The sequence below is a fragment of the Vulpes vulpes genome, chromosome 9 (assembly GCF_048418805.1).
Source record: "Vulpes vulpes isolate BD-2025 chromosome 9, VulVul3, whole genome shotgun sequence".
NCBI lineage: Eukaryota > Metazoa > Chordata > Mammalia > Carnivora > Canidae > Vulpes > Vulpes vulpes.
In genome coordinates this window covers 5,040,683-5,057,587 of record NC_132788.1, presented here as the reverse complement: position 1 = coordinate 5,057,587, position 16,905 = coordinate 5,040,683, and the positions used below count along the sequence as shown (strand labels likewise).

Sequence of the window (16,905 nt, the reverse complement as noted above, 5' to 3'; positions counted from 1 at the left end):
TTTAAGTCCTTGTGAAATTTAACGTTTTTAAAAATTTTTTTAAAAAGATTTTATTTATTTATTCATGAGAGACACAGAGAAAGAGAGAGAAAGAGGCAGAGACACAGGCAGAGGGAGAAGCAGGCTCCATGTGGGGACCCTGACATGGGACTCGATCCCAAGTCTCCAGGATCAGGTCCTGGGCTGAAGGCGGCACTAAACTGCTGAGCCAAATTTAAGGTTTTTAAATGGGCATCTCAATCCCTGAGGTAATGCATTGTTGTAAAAATCTCACCTGCAATGTCAGGTTCCTCTTTTTTTTTTTTTTTTTTTAAACCCTTGTGTATAATTTCACGAGTTTTGCTTGGAACCTGTATTTGTGATCACTGGAGCCAAATGGGATCAGGATCAGGAGGGGAGGGGAGGAGAGACCATAAAGTTCTAATTGTGGCCGCGTGCTGTGCTTCCGGTTGATAATTTGGAAGAAGAAATCAGAGTCTGTAGCTCTGCTGGGGATTGAGCCCACCAGCCAGAGGATGGCGAGTTTAATGCAGTGAGAGATGAGAGCATGAGATGATTGCTGGTGAGCCTCTAGCTGCAAGCTCTCAGCTCCGAGGAGGGCTCAGGGCAAGCAGAGGAACCAGAGCTTAAGTGGAGGCCGGGTTGGCCTCCCCGGTCCTTGGGTAGCTAGAGTCTCACGGGCTGGGGAGGTGGGGTTCCGGCAGGTGGAGCTTTATTGCGGTTCAGGTCCCTTGGAAGAGCTCTTGGGTTAGCCTATTTGTCCTCTTGCTCTGTTCCTGTGATTGGAGGGATTTTCAGGATTTCAGAATTCTGCAGCACTTCTGATCTGTATTAGTAATCACACCGTGTGGGTATGATTTTTGCCTGTGCGGTCTTATGTGCCTGCCATAGGTAGAGCCATATGAAGCTGCCAGTTTTCAACCACCTTTGATCTGTAAAACAGCAGTGAACACCTGATGCAACATAATGTAAATTGGACCGGGATTGAAACCAACCGACGGTATCTTTTAGCCGGTTTTCTTCAGTTGAGACTGAGGATGCTTTGCACCATGGTAGCTGTGGTGTGCTTGCTGGACCAGTGCTTTCTTAGCCACATGTCATATCAGTCCCCCCTGTGGCTGGACAGGAGTGTGTGTCCACCCTAGTGGCTGTGGCACCCCAGGAACAGGGCACCGAAGCCTTGTTCTTTATCACCCCCTCCAAGGCAGCAGGAGGGCTTCCACTGTGGGTGGTCAGGCCCTTCACTGGGCACAGGCTCCATCATGGCTTCAGGTCCTTGTGGAATCCGTAGGAGGGAAATGCTTGCATTTTACTGAGGAGGGAACAAGGGTCAGACTCAGGAAGTCGTCACCCAAGCTCAAGGCCACCCCAGCCAGGACTTCAGGCTCCGAGGCTCTGGCACTGAGTTCCCTCTGCCGTGAGCCCTGAACATCAGGGTGGTGGGCCAGGTGGGAGAAACAGGGCTCCCGTCCCCTGCAGTTAGAATTTTGCATTTGCAGCATCCACTTAGCAAATTTTATAAAGCTGAAGAACTAGAGTAACTAGGTCAAGAACTCCTATGGGGAGCTTGTTGGAAATGCAGATTCTGAAGTTCTTTCTAAATTGAAGTATATTGGGGGGTGGCTCAGTCAGTTAAGTATCTGCCTTCGGCTCAGGTTATGATCCCAGCGTCCTGGGATCGAGTCCCATGTCGGGCTCCCTGCGCAGTGGGGAGTCTGCTTCTCCCTCTGCCCCTCCGTCTACTTGTGTTGTCTCTGTCAGATAAAATTGTAAAAGAAAAAGTCTTTGTGTGTCTGTTTTATTCATTTAACAAAACGATCAGAAATAGCATGCTACCAAACACTCTGCTGTGGCGCTGAGATAACCCTAGATCCAGCGGCTTCCGGCTCCCTGCTCAGTGGGGAGCCTGCTTCTCCCTCTCCCTCTGCCTGCTGCTCCCTCTGCTTGTGTGCTTGCTCTTTATGTCGAATAAATAAATAAAATCTGAAAGTGTATTGGTGGCACACAATGTTACCTTACCTTCAGGTGTGCAACGTAGTGCTTGGTCAAGTCTGCACCTTGCTCAGGGCTCCAGGACCCGTGTGGTCCCATCTGTCCCCATACAACGTTATTATAGCATTATTGGCTTTATTCCCGTGGCTTGTGTGTGTACTTTATAGCTGGAAGGTTGTACCGCTTTGTCCCCTTCAGTGCTTTCACCCATCCCCACTGCCATCCCCTCCAGCAACAACCAATTTGTTCTCTGTATATATGATTCTTGTTTCTGTTTTTTTTTTTGTTTTTTTGTTTTTAGATTCCACATGTAAGTGAAATTATATGGTATTTGTGTCTCACTGATCTTTCTTTTAGCATAATATTTTCAGATCCACCCATGTTGCAAATGGCAATATCTCATTTTTTTTTATGATGATTAATACTCCATTTCTTTATCCATTCACCTGCCTACGGCCAGTTGGGCTACGTCCCTGTCTTGGCTCTTGTAAATAATGCTTCAGTAATCATAGGGGTGCGTGGACCCTTTTGAATTAGTGTTTTCGTTTTTCTTTGGGGGAAAATACCCAGTAGCGGAATCACTGGATCATATGGCATTTTTATTTTTAATCTTTCGAGGAACCTTCATACGGTTCCCCCCAGGGGCTGCACCAGTCTGCATTCCCGCCGGCGGTGCACGAGGGTTCCTTTTGCTCCACATCCTCGCCAACTGGTACTTCTTGTACCAGATCCTGAGGTTCTTGTTAGGATGAGCCTGAGCTGATGAGCCTGAGGCAGAGTGGGGTGAGGAGGAGGTCTGAGCAACAGTAGAGAGGGATTTAAAATCTGCCACTGCTGATGTGACCTTGGCCCTGTGCAGCGGGAGCAGCGAGGACCTACCCACAGGCCGCCCTGGTGGCTCCTGAGCCTGGGCCCAGTGCGTGCTCGATCACAGAACACGAGCACAGAACCATCTTTTGTTTTCTCTATGGGCTTCATTTCCTGTGTATGCACAGGGTTGTTATTACTCGTTAAGTAGGCAGTGGTAAAGTCACATGTACTCTGGGCAATTTTCTTCTTCTTCTTCTTCTTCTTCTTTTTTTTTTTTTTTTTTTATTACTGGAATCATTTGTCTCCAAATTAGTTGTGATGGAGAAATCGCATTGTTTGCCTGGATGGCAACGAAATTTAATTGTCTTTTGTAAAGAAGATGTGTGCTTTTCCTCCTAACGCCTGTGCTTCTGAGAAGTCTCTCCCACTGGTGTTAGGGACGAGAGGAAATCCGTGTCGGTGGGAGGGGTGGGGGCCGGAGGGCCAGGAGAAAATAAAATGCCTCCCGTTTTTATCTGTAGTCTCCCTCCACCTGATATGCTAATAATATCATGCTTAATTTTTTTAAATTAATTTATTTATTTATGATAGAGATAGAGAGAGGGGGGCAGAGACACAGAGGGAGAAGCAGGCTCCACGCCGGGAGCCCAACATGGGACTCGATCCCGGGACCCCAGGATTGCACCCTGGGCCAAAGGCAGGCACCAAACCACTGAGCCACCCTGGGATCCCGCTTAATTATTTTCATTGAGATTTACTGCTATGCCAGTAGATGTGCGTGTTTATTCTTACAAAGCATGCTCATTTTCAGCTCGAAGTGGGTCGCCCCACAGCTTGATGCTTTTCTCTGAGGTCAGGCTCAGCAGAAACGGGACATGAGGAAGAGGTGCTTGCACTGCTGGCTCTTACCCCCAGCGTTCCTGATTCCTGCTAGAACCAGAAGGCTAATTTAGTGGGCTGTGGCCATCTTCATGCGTGCCCTGCATTTAAATGAACTCGGGGATGTCGGAGGAAAAATGCTGAAGGACAAGGTGTAATTTTTAGCAGGTTTGCAAAATTCTGTCCGTTTCAAGACTTGAGTTTTCGCTTTTTTTTTTTTTAAGATTTTATTTATTTACTCATGAGAGACACAGGGAGAGACAGAGAGAGGCAGAGACACAGGCAGAGGGAGAAGCAGGCTCCATGCAGGGAGCCCGACGTGGGACTGGATCCTGGGTCCCCAGGATCACGCTGAGCCTCCTGGGCTGCCTGAATTTTCGCCTTTAATACATCAAGTTCAAGTCAAGAACGTGGAAGAGTCGGTGCTGCGACGGTACACAATACAGCAGCACAAAGATAAAACCGGGTTTTCTAAAGTCTAATACGGAGTTCCTGTGCCCCGTGTGCTCTCGGGCCCTTTCTTCATGTGCGTTCCTACCATTAGGAGTTAGATGATCAATCATGAGCCCTGACGGGCAGCACGGAGCTGACGAAGCAGTCGGGACCAGGCAGGCGCCCCCACCCGCCCACCGCCCCCCGTTGTGCTCCTGCTCCTGCTCTTTGGTGCACAGGGGGGTTTGCCAAAAAGGGACATCTCTGACTTTCAAGTTGGAGCGTATATTTTGTATATCCTATAATGAGGGCCTTAAATTTCCTGGTTACATTTGTGGTTCGCATGTGAGTATTTTGAGGGCAAACCTAGAGCCGAGTTCCTCAGTTAGTGTTAGGAGCAAGCAGAGAACGAAGCGATGAGTAGTCCGCTCGGGTTTCAAGAGCAGCCAGGCAAGGGAAACGCTACTGTTCTACTTGGAATAAAAATAAAAGTAAACAACTGGATAGCTTTGGTTTGGGTTTTGGTTTTTGTCTTGTTTCTTCCTGTGGGTCCCTGGCCCAGATGCTCGTAGGTCCATTCTCCTACCTGTCAGCATCAGTGGGTATTTGTATCCCTTGGGGTCCAGAGTCTTGTCTCTAATGTGTGACTGGAGGTGGCCTGGAAGGTTCTGGAAAGACAGCCTTCCTGCCCCTTTGCTTTTTTTCATGCTTTTCTTAGAAAAGCAGCTTGTACTGTGGGGAGAGGAGCTTTTCTCTGAAATAAGCCTTGAGTTTTCTGTGGCTGTGTCTCTTAAAAGAACAAGGACGGACTTTGGGATGTCTGGGGGCAAGCGCTGAAGATGCGTTCCTGAGACCCGCCGAGGGCCCTGGTCTGTGTGTGTCCTCTGAGGGTCCGGTCTGTTTCCGAGCCGAGCGGGCTGCGTGCCGTCGTGCTGTAATACGGGGGTGTAGTCAGGCCAGTATTGGAGCCGGGAGTGCAGGGAAGCTCAGAATCGGAGGCTCGTTTCTCTGACGTGTGGACGGAAGCTCTTGCTTACATTTTCAAGCAGAGCAGGACTTGGACCTTAGCCTGCGGATTTGCAGACTCAAGGGCAGACCCTGCGCCCCAGGAGGAGGAAGCCAGATTGACACAGGTGCAGGGGCACCTTTGGCCTCTGCACGCTTTCCTTAGAGGAGGGGGCTTTCTCCTCGGTGTTTGGTATAATCCCCACATTCTTCCCCACCAACAGCAGTGCAGGGTCAGAGCTAGGAAGTCGAGTCCTGCTCACCCCTCGGAAGGTCGAGCAGGAGTGTAGGGGGGGCTGAGTAGAGCTGACCACAGCACACTGGCACTGGGACCCCCCACCCCTGTTATGGCACCGGGTGGATCCTCTTGGTGAGGCATCTGCTGGAAGTAAGTGGAGGTGATTGCATTTGGCAGGAGCCCGGGCAGCAGCAGGACCAGCGGTCTTCATGCTGCAGCCCTGAAGCCACTCTCCACGGACGTGCACTGTGTAGACGTGCTGACCGCTCAGGAGTGCGGGACACCCAAACGGGGATAAAACACTGTGGCATAAATGCACTCGCGTCTCCATCTCCTCCCCCTACATGGAATGCAATCCGGGCACGGACCCACCTACTTTTATTTCATAGCATATTTAACCAGACTATTAAAACTGACGAAAGTTGATTGTAAGAAATACAGGCAAGCCAAAAAATAAAAAAAAAAAACCCTGCCAAGACAGCCCTGAATTGACCACGCAGGTATTTTGAATCCGCACCCTTCTTGTGAGCGCTAATGCTCCTGACCTTTGGAAGTTCGGTTGTGGGAGTGCCGCCCTGGGCCTGGTAGTGACTGTGCTTGCACCTGTGTTTGCAGAGCACTTGGACATTCTGAGGGTCATTGGACTTTGTATTTTCTTGCACAGGGTTAAGTTTGGAAGGAACTGTGCTGGCGCCCATGTCGCGTCATTTAGAGCTACCTCGAGCCCTAAAGCAGTAACTCGGGTGCGTCTGGCCTCTGGACCCAGACCCCTCTGGCAGCGGGGATTTGCTGTGCTTTCCCTCAACTTTACACATTGTGTTATTGATTCAATCGCACAACGAGGGCTAAGAATTTTAACTTCTATTAATAATACTATTTCCCCCTGATGTTGAGTAACTGTGGCTTCCTGCCTCTGCATGTAACCACCCCCTGCGTCCTCAGGGCCCCAGCCCCGGGAATCCACTTTAACCATCCCCGGGAGGGCTGTGTCCTCCGCCTGCCTCCCGACTTCTGCCCCAGACAACCTGATAGTTTGGGTTTTTTACTCCTGAAAAAGTTCTTACTACTTCACAGTCATCTTGGAACTCATCTTGGGGTTCTTGGAGATTTTCTTCTTAATATCCTGATTTAAATTTAAGTAAGGTCATTCGAATTGTTGCCTTGTTAATGGTAAGAAGTGATTGCATGTCTCCCTTTCCTCGGCTGTGTGTGGATTACCCTCCGCACCAGGCGGCCGGGGCTGCCCCCCACCCCCGACAGGGACAGCGGCCCAGGGCCCCCAGTGTTGCTAACAGCCTAAGAGCAGTCAGTGGTGACCGCCGTGTTTTATTTTAAAATCAAATTTCGTAGCATTTAAGACAGTGCATGAGAATGCATTTATTCCCTCCCTCCCTCCTCTCTCTCTCTCTCTCCCTCCTTTATCTTTTTCTTTTTCTTTTTCTTTTTCTCTCTTTTTCTTTTTCTTTTCTTCTTTCATTTGAGAGCAAGAGGCGGGGAGAGGGAGAATTTCAAGCAGACCCCGTCTCAGGGCTCGATCCCAGGACCCCAGAGATCATGACCTGAGCTGAAGGTGGATGCCTCAGCTCCCAAGAATGTGCTTTCTTAATACTATTTTATCCAAGCAAGGGAGTTGAGTGGGGTACAGAATGCTCTCTTCTGAAAATGAGACACATCTTCTGTGACTTGATATCAGCTGACTTGTGAACACACATCCATATGTGCACGCTTGTGCACACACAGGCACATACTCTCAGGTGTTGGCCCCCAAAGCACCTTCATTCTGCGAGTGGCACTGCCCTTGGGAACTTAGTAGGAAATAGGGCAGCTGGCCTGGCCTGGGGCTGCTTGCCCTGAGGTGGGTCCGCTCGCCTGGGTCGGGGCCGCGGCCTCGGGCCCTCAGAGTTCCCCGATGGAAGGATCAAGGCGCATCCTGGGATGTCCATCTTTCCAGATCTGTGGTTATTTTTCATTGCGCCTTGTCTGAGGCAACATTAGGTTCTGACCAGTGATGAAAGTTTTTAAAATAGTTTTCCTTTTTAATGGAAGATGAGTTTTTTGTTTTTCTTTTTGTCGTCAGTGAAGCATTTATTAATCTCTTGCCACGAACACAAACATGGCATTGGAGTGGGGATGTATTTGCAAGCAAAGAGCCGCCACCTGTGTGTTCCAGCGTCTCTACAGCCCTGTGTGTGCTCGTTTCAGGGGGAGCAGAAGCTGCTCTCGCCTTTGCTTTCACAGATGTCTTGCCTCCTGAGTTCTTTTTTTTTTTTATTTATGATAGTCACAGAGAGAGAGAGAGAGAGGCAGAGACACAGGCTGAGGAAGAAGCAGGCTCCATGCACCGGGAGCCCGATGTGGGATTCGATCCCGGGTCTCCAGGATCGCGCCCTGGGCCAAAGGCAGGCGCCAAACCGCTGCGCCACCCAGGGATCCCGCCTCCTGAGTTCCGATGATGCACCTCTGCCCACCCACTCTGCCTGCTGGCCAGCCACCCGGGTCCCCCAGAGTCCCGCGTCTCTGATGTGGGACACCAGTCCCTTTATCAGTTTGGAGGTGACTGGACGTGCCTGCCCCAGCCGCTGAAGGCCACCTGTCTTCTCCCAATCCACAGAGTCCTCTGTGATGGGCCGTCCCGTGTCTGGTGTGTCTTTGCAGGGCTGGCGGGGTCTGATTTGTTGGGGGGCTGCCTACTTCCTTTTTGTGTCTCCGTGGATCGTGTTCGCCTGGCTTCCCTTCAGACACGTTTCTTGTCCTGCGTAGGAACCCCCAGCGGAACTGCAGGACTATGCCCTTTGCTTCCATTCCTGCAGCCGTGATATTCAAATATCATGTATTTATTTGAAAACAATGGCATGCCTTGACTTTTAGGTATTTTGTGAATCACTTTACTTCTTCTTGGACATACATAGAGTGGTGAATTTGTGGAAAATAAATAGGGAACCCCATTAGGAATGATGGTGTTTGCCCTCGACTGGTTGTGGTGGGAACAACTGCCACCTCTTTGGGAGCCCAGCTCCATCGTACGTGTGCAGTATGGGCGGTGTTTTGGGGTCTCACTGATAAGGGGTGAGCGAGAGGCACGGGGAGGCAGGTCATTGAGTCATCTGTATTGGGTGAGCCCACCTGACCCGACCCGTGAGGTGAGGGGCAGAGGGGGCCGGCCAGGGGAGGCCACCCTGAGTCTGCTGGCCAGGATGGGGCTGGGCTCTGCAGGAGGCCTCACGGTGGCTGGGAACCCCCTGTCTTTTTGATGTCTTAGAGTCTTGACTGGATCTTTACGTATCATATGTTTGTGTGTATTGGAACCCACCCCACAAAGTCTTCTAAACCACAAATGGCTGTTGTATTTTGAACATTTGGATTTTTAAAATTCAGTCATTCTCCCAAGGGGGCGTTGGTGGGGTTTCAGACGAGACCATCTTAGTGAAAAACCGAAAGACCGGAAGTTGACTGGCAGCTAGAGGGTCAGTTGCTGGAAAGCCAGGGCCTCCTTGATCTTCCCGCTTGCGAGTGAAGCAGCATCACAAGGGTCGTAACTGCCCCCTGGACAGCGTGGGCCTGTGGGGCTCAGGCAGGGACATTTAAAGGGGGAAAAGCTGAGTTCTGGAGGCCCCTTGGGGTTGTTGGACGAGCTGTATGTCATGGGTTAGGAGACAGACACAGACTTGGGATAGGGACGGGGTGGGAGTAGTGTGAGGAGGTGGGCATCCACCATCCTCAGTGTTTTTCTGGTTTGGGAAGGGGCTGGCACATGGGGGCATTTTGACTCTGCACTGAAGTGAGTTGTGGAATCTAACCTCGCTTTCCCTCTTATTTTACAGATGCCTTTGTGAATAGCCAGGAATGGACGTTAAGTCGATCTGTCCCGGAGCTCAAAGTGGTGAGTGGTTTTTCTGGTCTCCATGGTTGTGGTTCCTCGGCTGCAGGAAGCGGGACTCTGTATAAGGTGGCATGAGGCCGGTGAGCACGCCCAGGCCTGCGTACCCCGAGGGCCTGGCTGTCCCTGGGGCCCACACGTGGAGCATACTCCTGGGTGTATCCCTGGGAAAGGCCAAGTGTCGCTGACAGGTTGGGACTGGGAGCCCTGAATGGGCCTGGGACAGCTGGCGGCAGCCAGCCTGCCAGAGGGGCCCTGTGCATGCAAGGCAGGGTCCATCCGCCATTCTCTCTGTTGGGGCTGCAGATGTATATGTGTGTGTGTGTGTGTACGTGTATGTGAGAGAGAGACAGAGTCCTGCACACGTGCACAGATGTGGCCCGCTTTATCCTTTGCCAGGATGTCATGGAAGGTTTCTGTGATGAGTGGTCAAACTTTGGAATTCATCATTTAAAAAATGTGACTGGTCATTTACTGTGTTACAAAGTAATAACATAAAATATTTTATTTATTTATTTTTTTAAAGATTTTATTTTTAATTAAAAACTTCAAATATTCTTTCATCGAGATTATTTAAAGCTTTAAATTGCTCTACATAAAAAGGACTTCTCTTGCAACCACACCTCCACTACATGTTCCCCACCTTAGGGTAGAAGGAAGGGACTAGTATGAGTTTTAAATAATCCTATTCTTTGTCATGATGTAAGTGGCATTTGAGAGAAATGTGTGTGTGTGTGTGTATTTACGGGCACGTGTATGTGTACATGTTTATATGCACGATTTGTTTATATGTGCATATATGCATATTTGGGCATTTGCAGGGGGCATATATATGCATATGTGTGCATATGTATTTATATGCATATATATAGTTGTGCTGCATATTCTGTATGTATATATACTTATGCGTAAATGTGTATATTTGACACGTGTACATGTGAATTCATGTGTGGCATGTGTGCATATATATGTACGTGAATGTACGTGCACCTCTATATGCATTCATATGCATAAATGGATGTGTATTGGTGGTACACACATATATGTGTATAGATGCATATACATGTGCATATTTGTGTGCTGTGCATGCATACGCTTGTATATATGTATCTGTGTGGTGTATATATGTGTATGGTGTATATATACACATTTATGTGTATGTGTGTATATATTTGTGTGTTTATATATGCATGTGTGTATGTGTATAAATATATGCACATATGCATATGTGTATTTGTGCATGTATATATTCATGTGTGGGTATATACATATATATGCACATATGTGTGTATACTTGTGGGGCATGCGTATGTAAACTGTGTCACACCTGCATGTATACGCATGTACATTTATGTGCATATATGTGTATACATATACATTTAGGTGTGTATGTGATTGTGTATATGTATATACATTTATGTGTATATGTGTATTTATATTTGTGCATGTATTTATATGTATGCATGTGTTGGTGTATATGTACATTGGTGTGTGTATATGGTATATACATTTATATGCGTATACATATATATATTTGCATGCATGCGTGGTATGTATGCATGTGTATACATAATGTACATTTATGTGCATGTGCATTTATGTGTGTGCTGTGTGTGCACATATATACGTATGTGTTTGTGTGTGTGTATATATACATTCACATATACTTGCATGTATACTCGCGTGTGATGTGTGTGTGCATGCATGTGTGTATACTTATATACATTTATGTGTATATGTGTCGTGTGCTTGGATTTGGTGCATGAGTCTGTATAAACGTTTATATGTGTATATGTGTATGTACACTTGTGTGTGGCATGTGTGTGTATATCTGTGTAGATATGTACATATTTGTGTATGTGGTACGTGTGTATCTGCGTATGTGTGCATGTGTGTATACTTGTGTATGGTGTGTGCAAATGTATATTTGTATGTGGTGTGTGTGTGCACGCACGTGTATACGTATATATGTTTATATGCACATGTGTGTGTACTTGTGTGAACTCCAGTGGTGGGTCCTGACCATACAATGCCTGCAGACAGGCCCTCCTTGTTCTGTGCCACCAGTGACATGTGGCTTGGACACAGGCCTGCCTGGTTCTCCCTGGCCCCTCACATATACTGGTGTGTATACGGTTTTTCTCCCGAGATCCATGTTGCTGTTGGCAGCTCCAGCCTGTCTGCCAGGGACCCTACCTGAGAGGCCCTTGGACACTCACTAGCCCCAACCTCAGTGGTGCTTTGTGGATGACCTGGGGCAGGGGCAGGACCCTTCAGCTTTCTTGCTTCTGAGATGAGGAGATGGAGCCATAAGGAACATCCAGACTTTGAAGAGAGTGTATATGACTTTTGTCACCAGGAAAAACATGTTTTTAAACATAAGAAAGAAAGGATGACGTGGGAAGACACGCTGAGGTCTGCAGGTGGTCTGCAGGCCTCTGGTCCCAGCTGACATGGCCGTCCCTCTGCCTTTGCTGGGCGTCCTCATCGGGGCCCACCTCCTCCTCATTTTTCCTCGCCCTTCCCGCCAGAGCTTGACCTTTCCCTGCAGCCTTGCTGGCAGCTCCCTTTCCTCGTGGGAGACACAGAGTCTGTTGATCCCACGGCCCTTCCTGAAGCCAGGGTTCTGCAAGACTGGCCTTGAGACAGCCACCTCTTTCTCTCTCGTGTTTTATATCCGCCGTACCTGGCACAGGATTGATGCCATCGGGCGGACACCTTCAGGAAGCGCCTTGAATGAATGAATGCTACAGAGTTGGCAATAATGTTATGGGGAGCTTTTCTGGAAGATTTGCCAGTTGCAGATAGAGCCTCACGTTCATAAAACAGCCAGAGTGCCTTTCCGTTCTGCAGTCGGAGCAAACAATGGGAATGGTGTCGTGATGAGGACACGGGCTGCGCTGTCAAGTGCTTGCTCTGCCCGGGGCGTGTTGTCAGTGTGTCACACAAGCACCTCCTGTTCGCCTGCCCACTGCCCGTGAACCACGTCCTGTTGTTACCCCCCTATTTCAAGAGGAGGAAGCGCCCTCAGCGTCCTGACAACTCCCAAGAGCGTCAGTGTTAGCAAGTGGTGGAGCGGGATTTTGAACCTGTGCTTTAGTGCTTCTGCATCAACACTGCCCGCTGAGCTTCATGCACCGATGGGACCCTCCTGTCTTGCTGCCCCGGGCGCTAGCTGCTGGCGCCACTTGGCCGCTGGGCTCTTGAAGCGTGGCCAGTGTGACTGAGGAGCTGATTTTAAAATTCTCATTTAAATTTAATTAAGTGAAATTGAACGAGCCACCCGAGGCGAGGGGCTCCCTTCTGACCGTGTTACAGTCTGTGATCGCTGAGTATCGAACCCTCTGGTTTAGACCCGAGTTTGATAGTTTGTCGAGGGTCCTGCTAGAGCCCACGTGTTCATACCAGCCTGTAGTAGAGGCTGCGCACTCCTAAAAACTGGTTTTCTGCTGGCATTTCAAAAGCGTGTACTTTCCTGGAGTGAACGCTCAGAGGTGTAGGAGGTGATCACAGCCACCGTGGATTCATTTTCCCAAAACGTGACCGTCTTGAGGTTTGCACAAATGTGCTGAAGGGTTGGCCGCGTCCCGTGGATGAGGAAATGTGGTTCTGCATCCGCGCGCAGGAAGTTGTGTGTGTCCTGCCCCTGAGCTGCGCGTGGATGGACAGATCCCGGCCGACGCCGGCTCTGCTCGGCTCTGGTCACAGCGCCCTCCCCGGGAAGGGCCGGCGGCTCCTCACTGGCTGTCCCAGCGGGTCCCCCCTCTGTCCCTCTGCAGAAAGCGCCCCTTTGTTCAGAGGCAGCCTGTGTGTGTCCATTGTTTGACACGACACCCCCCAAGACAGGTGGCCCCTTAGGTCAGCGCCTTCGGAATCCCTGACTCTCTTCGACAAACACAGCAAGTAAATGACATAATCGCGAGCCTCAAATGGACTCTTTATGTAATATCTTGCAATAAATCTTCTGGAATCTGTCAGAGGACAAATGTCAGCGTTTGCTTTCTTTTCAGGGGTGGTGGTACCATGCCTTATGTTTTCTGAAGTCGTGTTGTGGTCAGATAATCAGTGACCAGTTGCTTTCGGGCCCAGATGCCGCTGGCTGTACCTGGGTGGTGCTCGGTGCTTGTCACCGGGCAGAGAGTAGATCCAGCCTCGACAGCCTGCCTGTAGGGGAGCGTCAGCAACTGGTCACAGCCTGTCTGTTGTGGGTTTTCATGGAGTTCCCAGCGGGGATTTTCACTGACAGCCTGACTTCTTTTCAGCACACTGCATGTGCAGCAGGTAAGTGGTAAGGTGCCGGATGACATCAGTGTGAAGGCCGAGGGCACTCTTTGCCCCCGTGGGGCGTGGGGACCTGACCGTTCGTGGCCTTACCAGAGGGCGCAGGGCCTGTGGCTCGGTATGGTGACAGCCCCTGGCCACCTGACATATGACATAGGTGAGGCTGTGAGCACTCTTCCAGACGCCTCCCCCGGCTCCCACGAGTCTCCCCACGGAGCCTGTAGACGACGGCCGGGCTGGCTCCATTCTCTCCCTGACACCCAGTAGCAGTCGTGGATCCCAGTGGAGCTTCACAGCCTCGAGAGCATTTCCCCCTGTTTTATTCCTTCGTGCCCCCAGCTCTTAGGTTCTGCGTGTGTTCCCAAGTAGCATAAGACTAATTTGGGGTGCGAATATAAGGAGGTCTGTGAGATGCCCGTTCAGACGTAGCGTGGGCCTTCCCCCGCCCTCCCCAGGCCTGATTGATTATCTCCTCCTGGAGGCTGAGCTCCTTCTCTGCAGAGCATTGGCGTGTGAGGAAAGGTACTGCCACAGACACAAAGCACAGACCGAGCAGTGTTCGATTCGGAGCCTTTTCCTCCTCAGGAAAGAGAAAACTCTAATCTTAATTAAAAATTTAATTCTGTGGCATACTGGTTTGGATTTTCTCAGCGTGAAGCTGACAAACAGCAGGTGCCCTTGAGCAAAAGAATAATTAATAGGTAGAAATTCTCAGATTATAGAGGCCCCAGGTAAAAAGAAGACATGAGTCACCTCGAGAGGGGAAACATCTTTATTTAGGATCTGCCCACGTCGCCTGGCGTTGTGCCGCAGCAGCGGAGCCTCTCTCTGTTTGTACGCGTGCTGGACCATTCACTTGTTGGCTCCTTTATGCAGCCGGTGCTGGTGGGAGTCCGCCCAGGCTGGGGGTGACGCTGGCACCCACAGACAAGGTGACCCAGACCCTGCCCTTTAGGAATCGTCAGCATCGCCAGTCAGACCCGTGCAGCGATGCTGGTAAAATAAAGGTCACGAGACAGCGGGGTGAGGAGGGCACGAAGAGGACCCCAAGGAGAGGCATCCAGTTGAGGCTGGCATTAGGACGGCTTCTCAGAGGAGGTGCCACCTGAACGGCTTGCTGACCCGTGAGCAGGAATAGTGTTTCAGGAGGTGGTTGATGAGGAGAAGGGTGCAAGTGTCTGGAGACAGGCCAGGATGAGGCAGTTTCTAGGATCTCCCTAGTGTTGGAGGGTGAAGAGGGGAGCTGGTAGGCAGAGAGCAGCTAACGTCTGTCCCCTCACCCCGTGACCCAGTAGACAGCAGGCCTGCCCCAGCGTGACGGGGAAGGTGCCCATGAGCGCAGGGGCTCCGTGGCTGGGAGGGGTGGCCATCTGGGGTGGCTTCCATGTTTCTGGGTTGAGAGGCCGGTTGGGGTATTGGAGGATGAGATTGGGGATCAGTAGCTTCCTGGGGGGTAGAACAGGCACAGCGGGGGCATGAAAGTGGAGGATCTAGAAGAAACCAGGAGATCTGGAAGGAGCCCACGAGGGCAGAGAGGAAATTCTAGGAGGAAGCCCAGGGCAGGGAGTCTGAGGAAAGCTCATCTCGTCTACAGCTTCTGGTGATGGGCTGGGTCAGGAGCGAGACAAAGGCTAGTGCTTCTAGAAATGAAGTCCCTGCTGACCTCTGGGGCAGCATCCCTGTAGCTCTAGGATCAGCACTTGAGATTAAGTGTGGGGACCGGGACCCGGAGGGAGCAAGCATGGCCCTGAGCCTGGCCCCGGTGGGAAAGGGGAGGTGGGCTCTCGTGGGAGGAGACCCGCGTCCAGAGACAGGGCTCCTGTTTTGTATTTCTTAAAGAATTCATTTCGACATGCTCTAATGCGAGAGGAAAGTTCTGGCGGGAAAGGAAAAGATCAGAATACGGAGAGGGGGGTTCTTGCTGGGCAGCTCGCAGGGAGGGGAGAGGGAGTGAGGTCCCCAGTGCGGGCGCAGGCGAGGGCGTGGAGGAAGGCCGCCGCTGGTGCGTGCCCAAACCGTGTGGGCGCTCTTAGAGCCCGCGGGGCCCATGAGAGCGGGAGGTGGAAATTGAGCGCTTGGGGGACCCCCTTTGACTTCAGGAGGAGGGTTTAATGAGCCGGGCTCGGGGCCTTCCCCCCCCCCCCCCCGATGCTGGGTGATGATCGTGCTTGCACTTAACGGCACATGTTAACCTCTCTCCGTTTGCAGATCGACGACTCGTGTGATGTAATGATAATGAACGGTGATCCGGTTCTTTGTTTCAGGGAATCGTGGGTAACTTGGCCAGTGGCAAGTCGGCTCTGGTACACCGGTATCTGACCGGCACGTACGTCCAGGAGGAGTCTCCCGAAGGTATGCTGTCTGGCAGGCTGTCTCGAGCTCGAGAGTATTGAGTTTATTAAATTTTTTCTGTAGCGTATTCTAAATCACGACTATTATGCAGCACATTTCAAGAAAAAGAGTAAAATATCAAAAAGCAGTAAAAAATCCTTAGGTATGTTGTTTCTCCCGTAGTATTTGTAGCTAACTGATTATGTTTACTTTGGCATTTGGAACAGTAGAGCAGAGCCTTGAAATGCTGTTGAGTTTATTTCTTATCTAATAGCCCTGGCGTTTCAAATGTCAATCCAGTGTCATCCCCTTTAAATATTGCTCGGACATTTCTCTGATCTGGATATCGAGTTTACCCGTAACTTGTACCTGCTGCTACCCGGTCATAGATCGGAGCCTCTTAGGAGACCACCACCATATGTTTGAGTATGTTTCCCCCATATATTGTATTATAAACATTTAAGAATCATTTTGCATGAGAGTAAGAGATTTCTTTTGCCATTAGGCTTTTGCTTCTTCAGTTAACATACTCATGTTTTATTTTTTGCTTTAAATAAAATTATGGTAAACGACAGGAAGCCATGCAGTCCCTGTGTCTTTAATCAACATAGAGTTCACAGGCGGCTTTCTGAATTAATATTTTCTCTCCGTATAACCTTTTAAAAATCCAACTCTGAGACACTGAATTTCTGGTTCCTTCTTTTTCTTACTGGCTGTTCCATTCTTTGCAGATATGGATGCAGGTAATTATACATTTTCTTCATGGCAGCGCTTGTCTTGTTTGAAGAGAGAGGACAGGCACAACTTCGCACTGTAGTGTTTCTTTCCCTCCTCGTTTTGTGTGCCATCTGATTTGTTTCATTTTATCCTTTTATTTAAGTTAAACATTTCACCCTGTTTTGTCCCTTAGATGTCTTCTTAGCAGTAGTCCTGAGTAGCTTCTCATGTTCCCTGTAACACCTGTTCTAGTACTTAACTCTCGTCCTGGAGACCGTGTAACCATTCAGAAGAGTACGGAAGGCTGGCGTTCTGGGGCTCTGCCGTCCTTTTGCAGAATTTT

The 16,905-nt window shown here is 49.9% G+C and overlaps 1 protein-coding gene across 29 annotated transcripts in view; it reads left to right on the top strand.

Moving 5' to 3' along the window:
- The window catches only part of AGAP1 (ArfGAP with GTPase domain, ankyrin repeat and PH domain 1), a 524,640-nt gene that overhangs the window by 169,561 nt on the left and 338,174 nt on the right, over window positions 1-16,905 (top strand). For 13 of the 29 annotated variants that reach the window (XM_072719114.1, XM_072719112.1, XM_072719108.1 and 10 more), the window contains exons 2-3: window positions 9,178-9,236; window positions 15,779-15,866. In XM_072719114.1, coding sequence (XP_072575215.1) covers window positions 9,178-9,236; window positions 15,779-15,866 — 147 coding nt within the window. Of the gene's footprint in view, window positions 1-9,177; window positions 9,237-15,778; window positions 15,879-16,576; window positions 16,589-16,905 lie in introns of all 29 variants that reach the window. The other 16 variants (XM_072719113.1, XM_072719111.1, XM_072719105.1 and 13 more) reach the window with 2 other exon arrangements.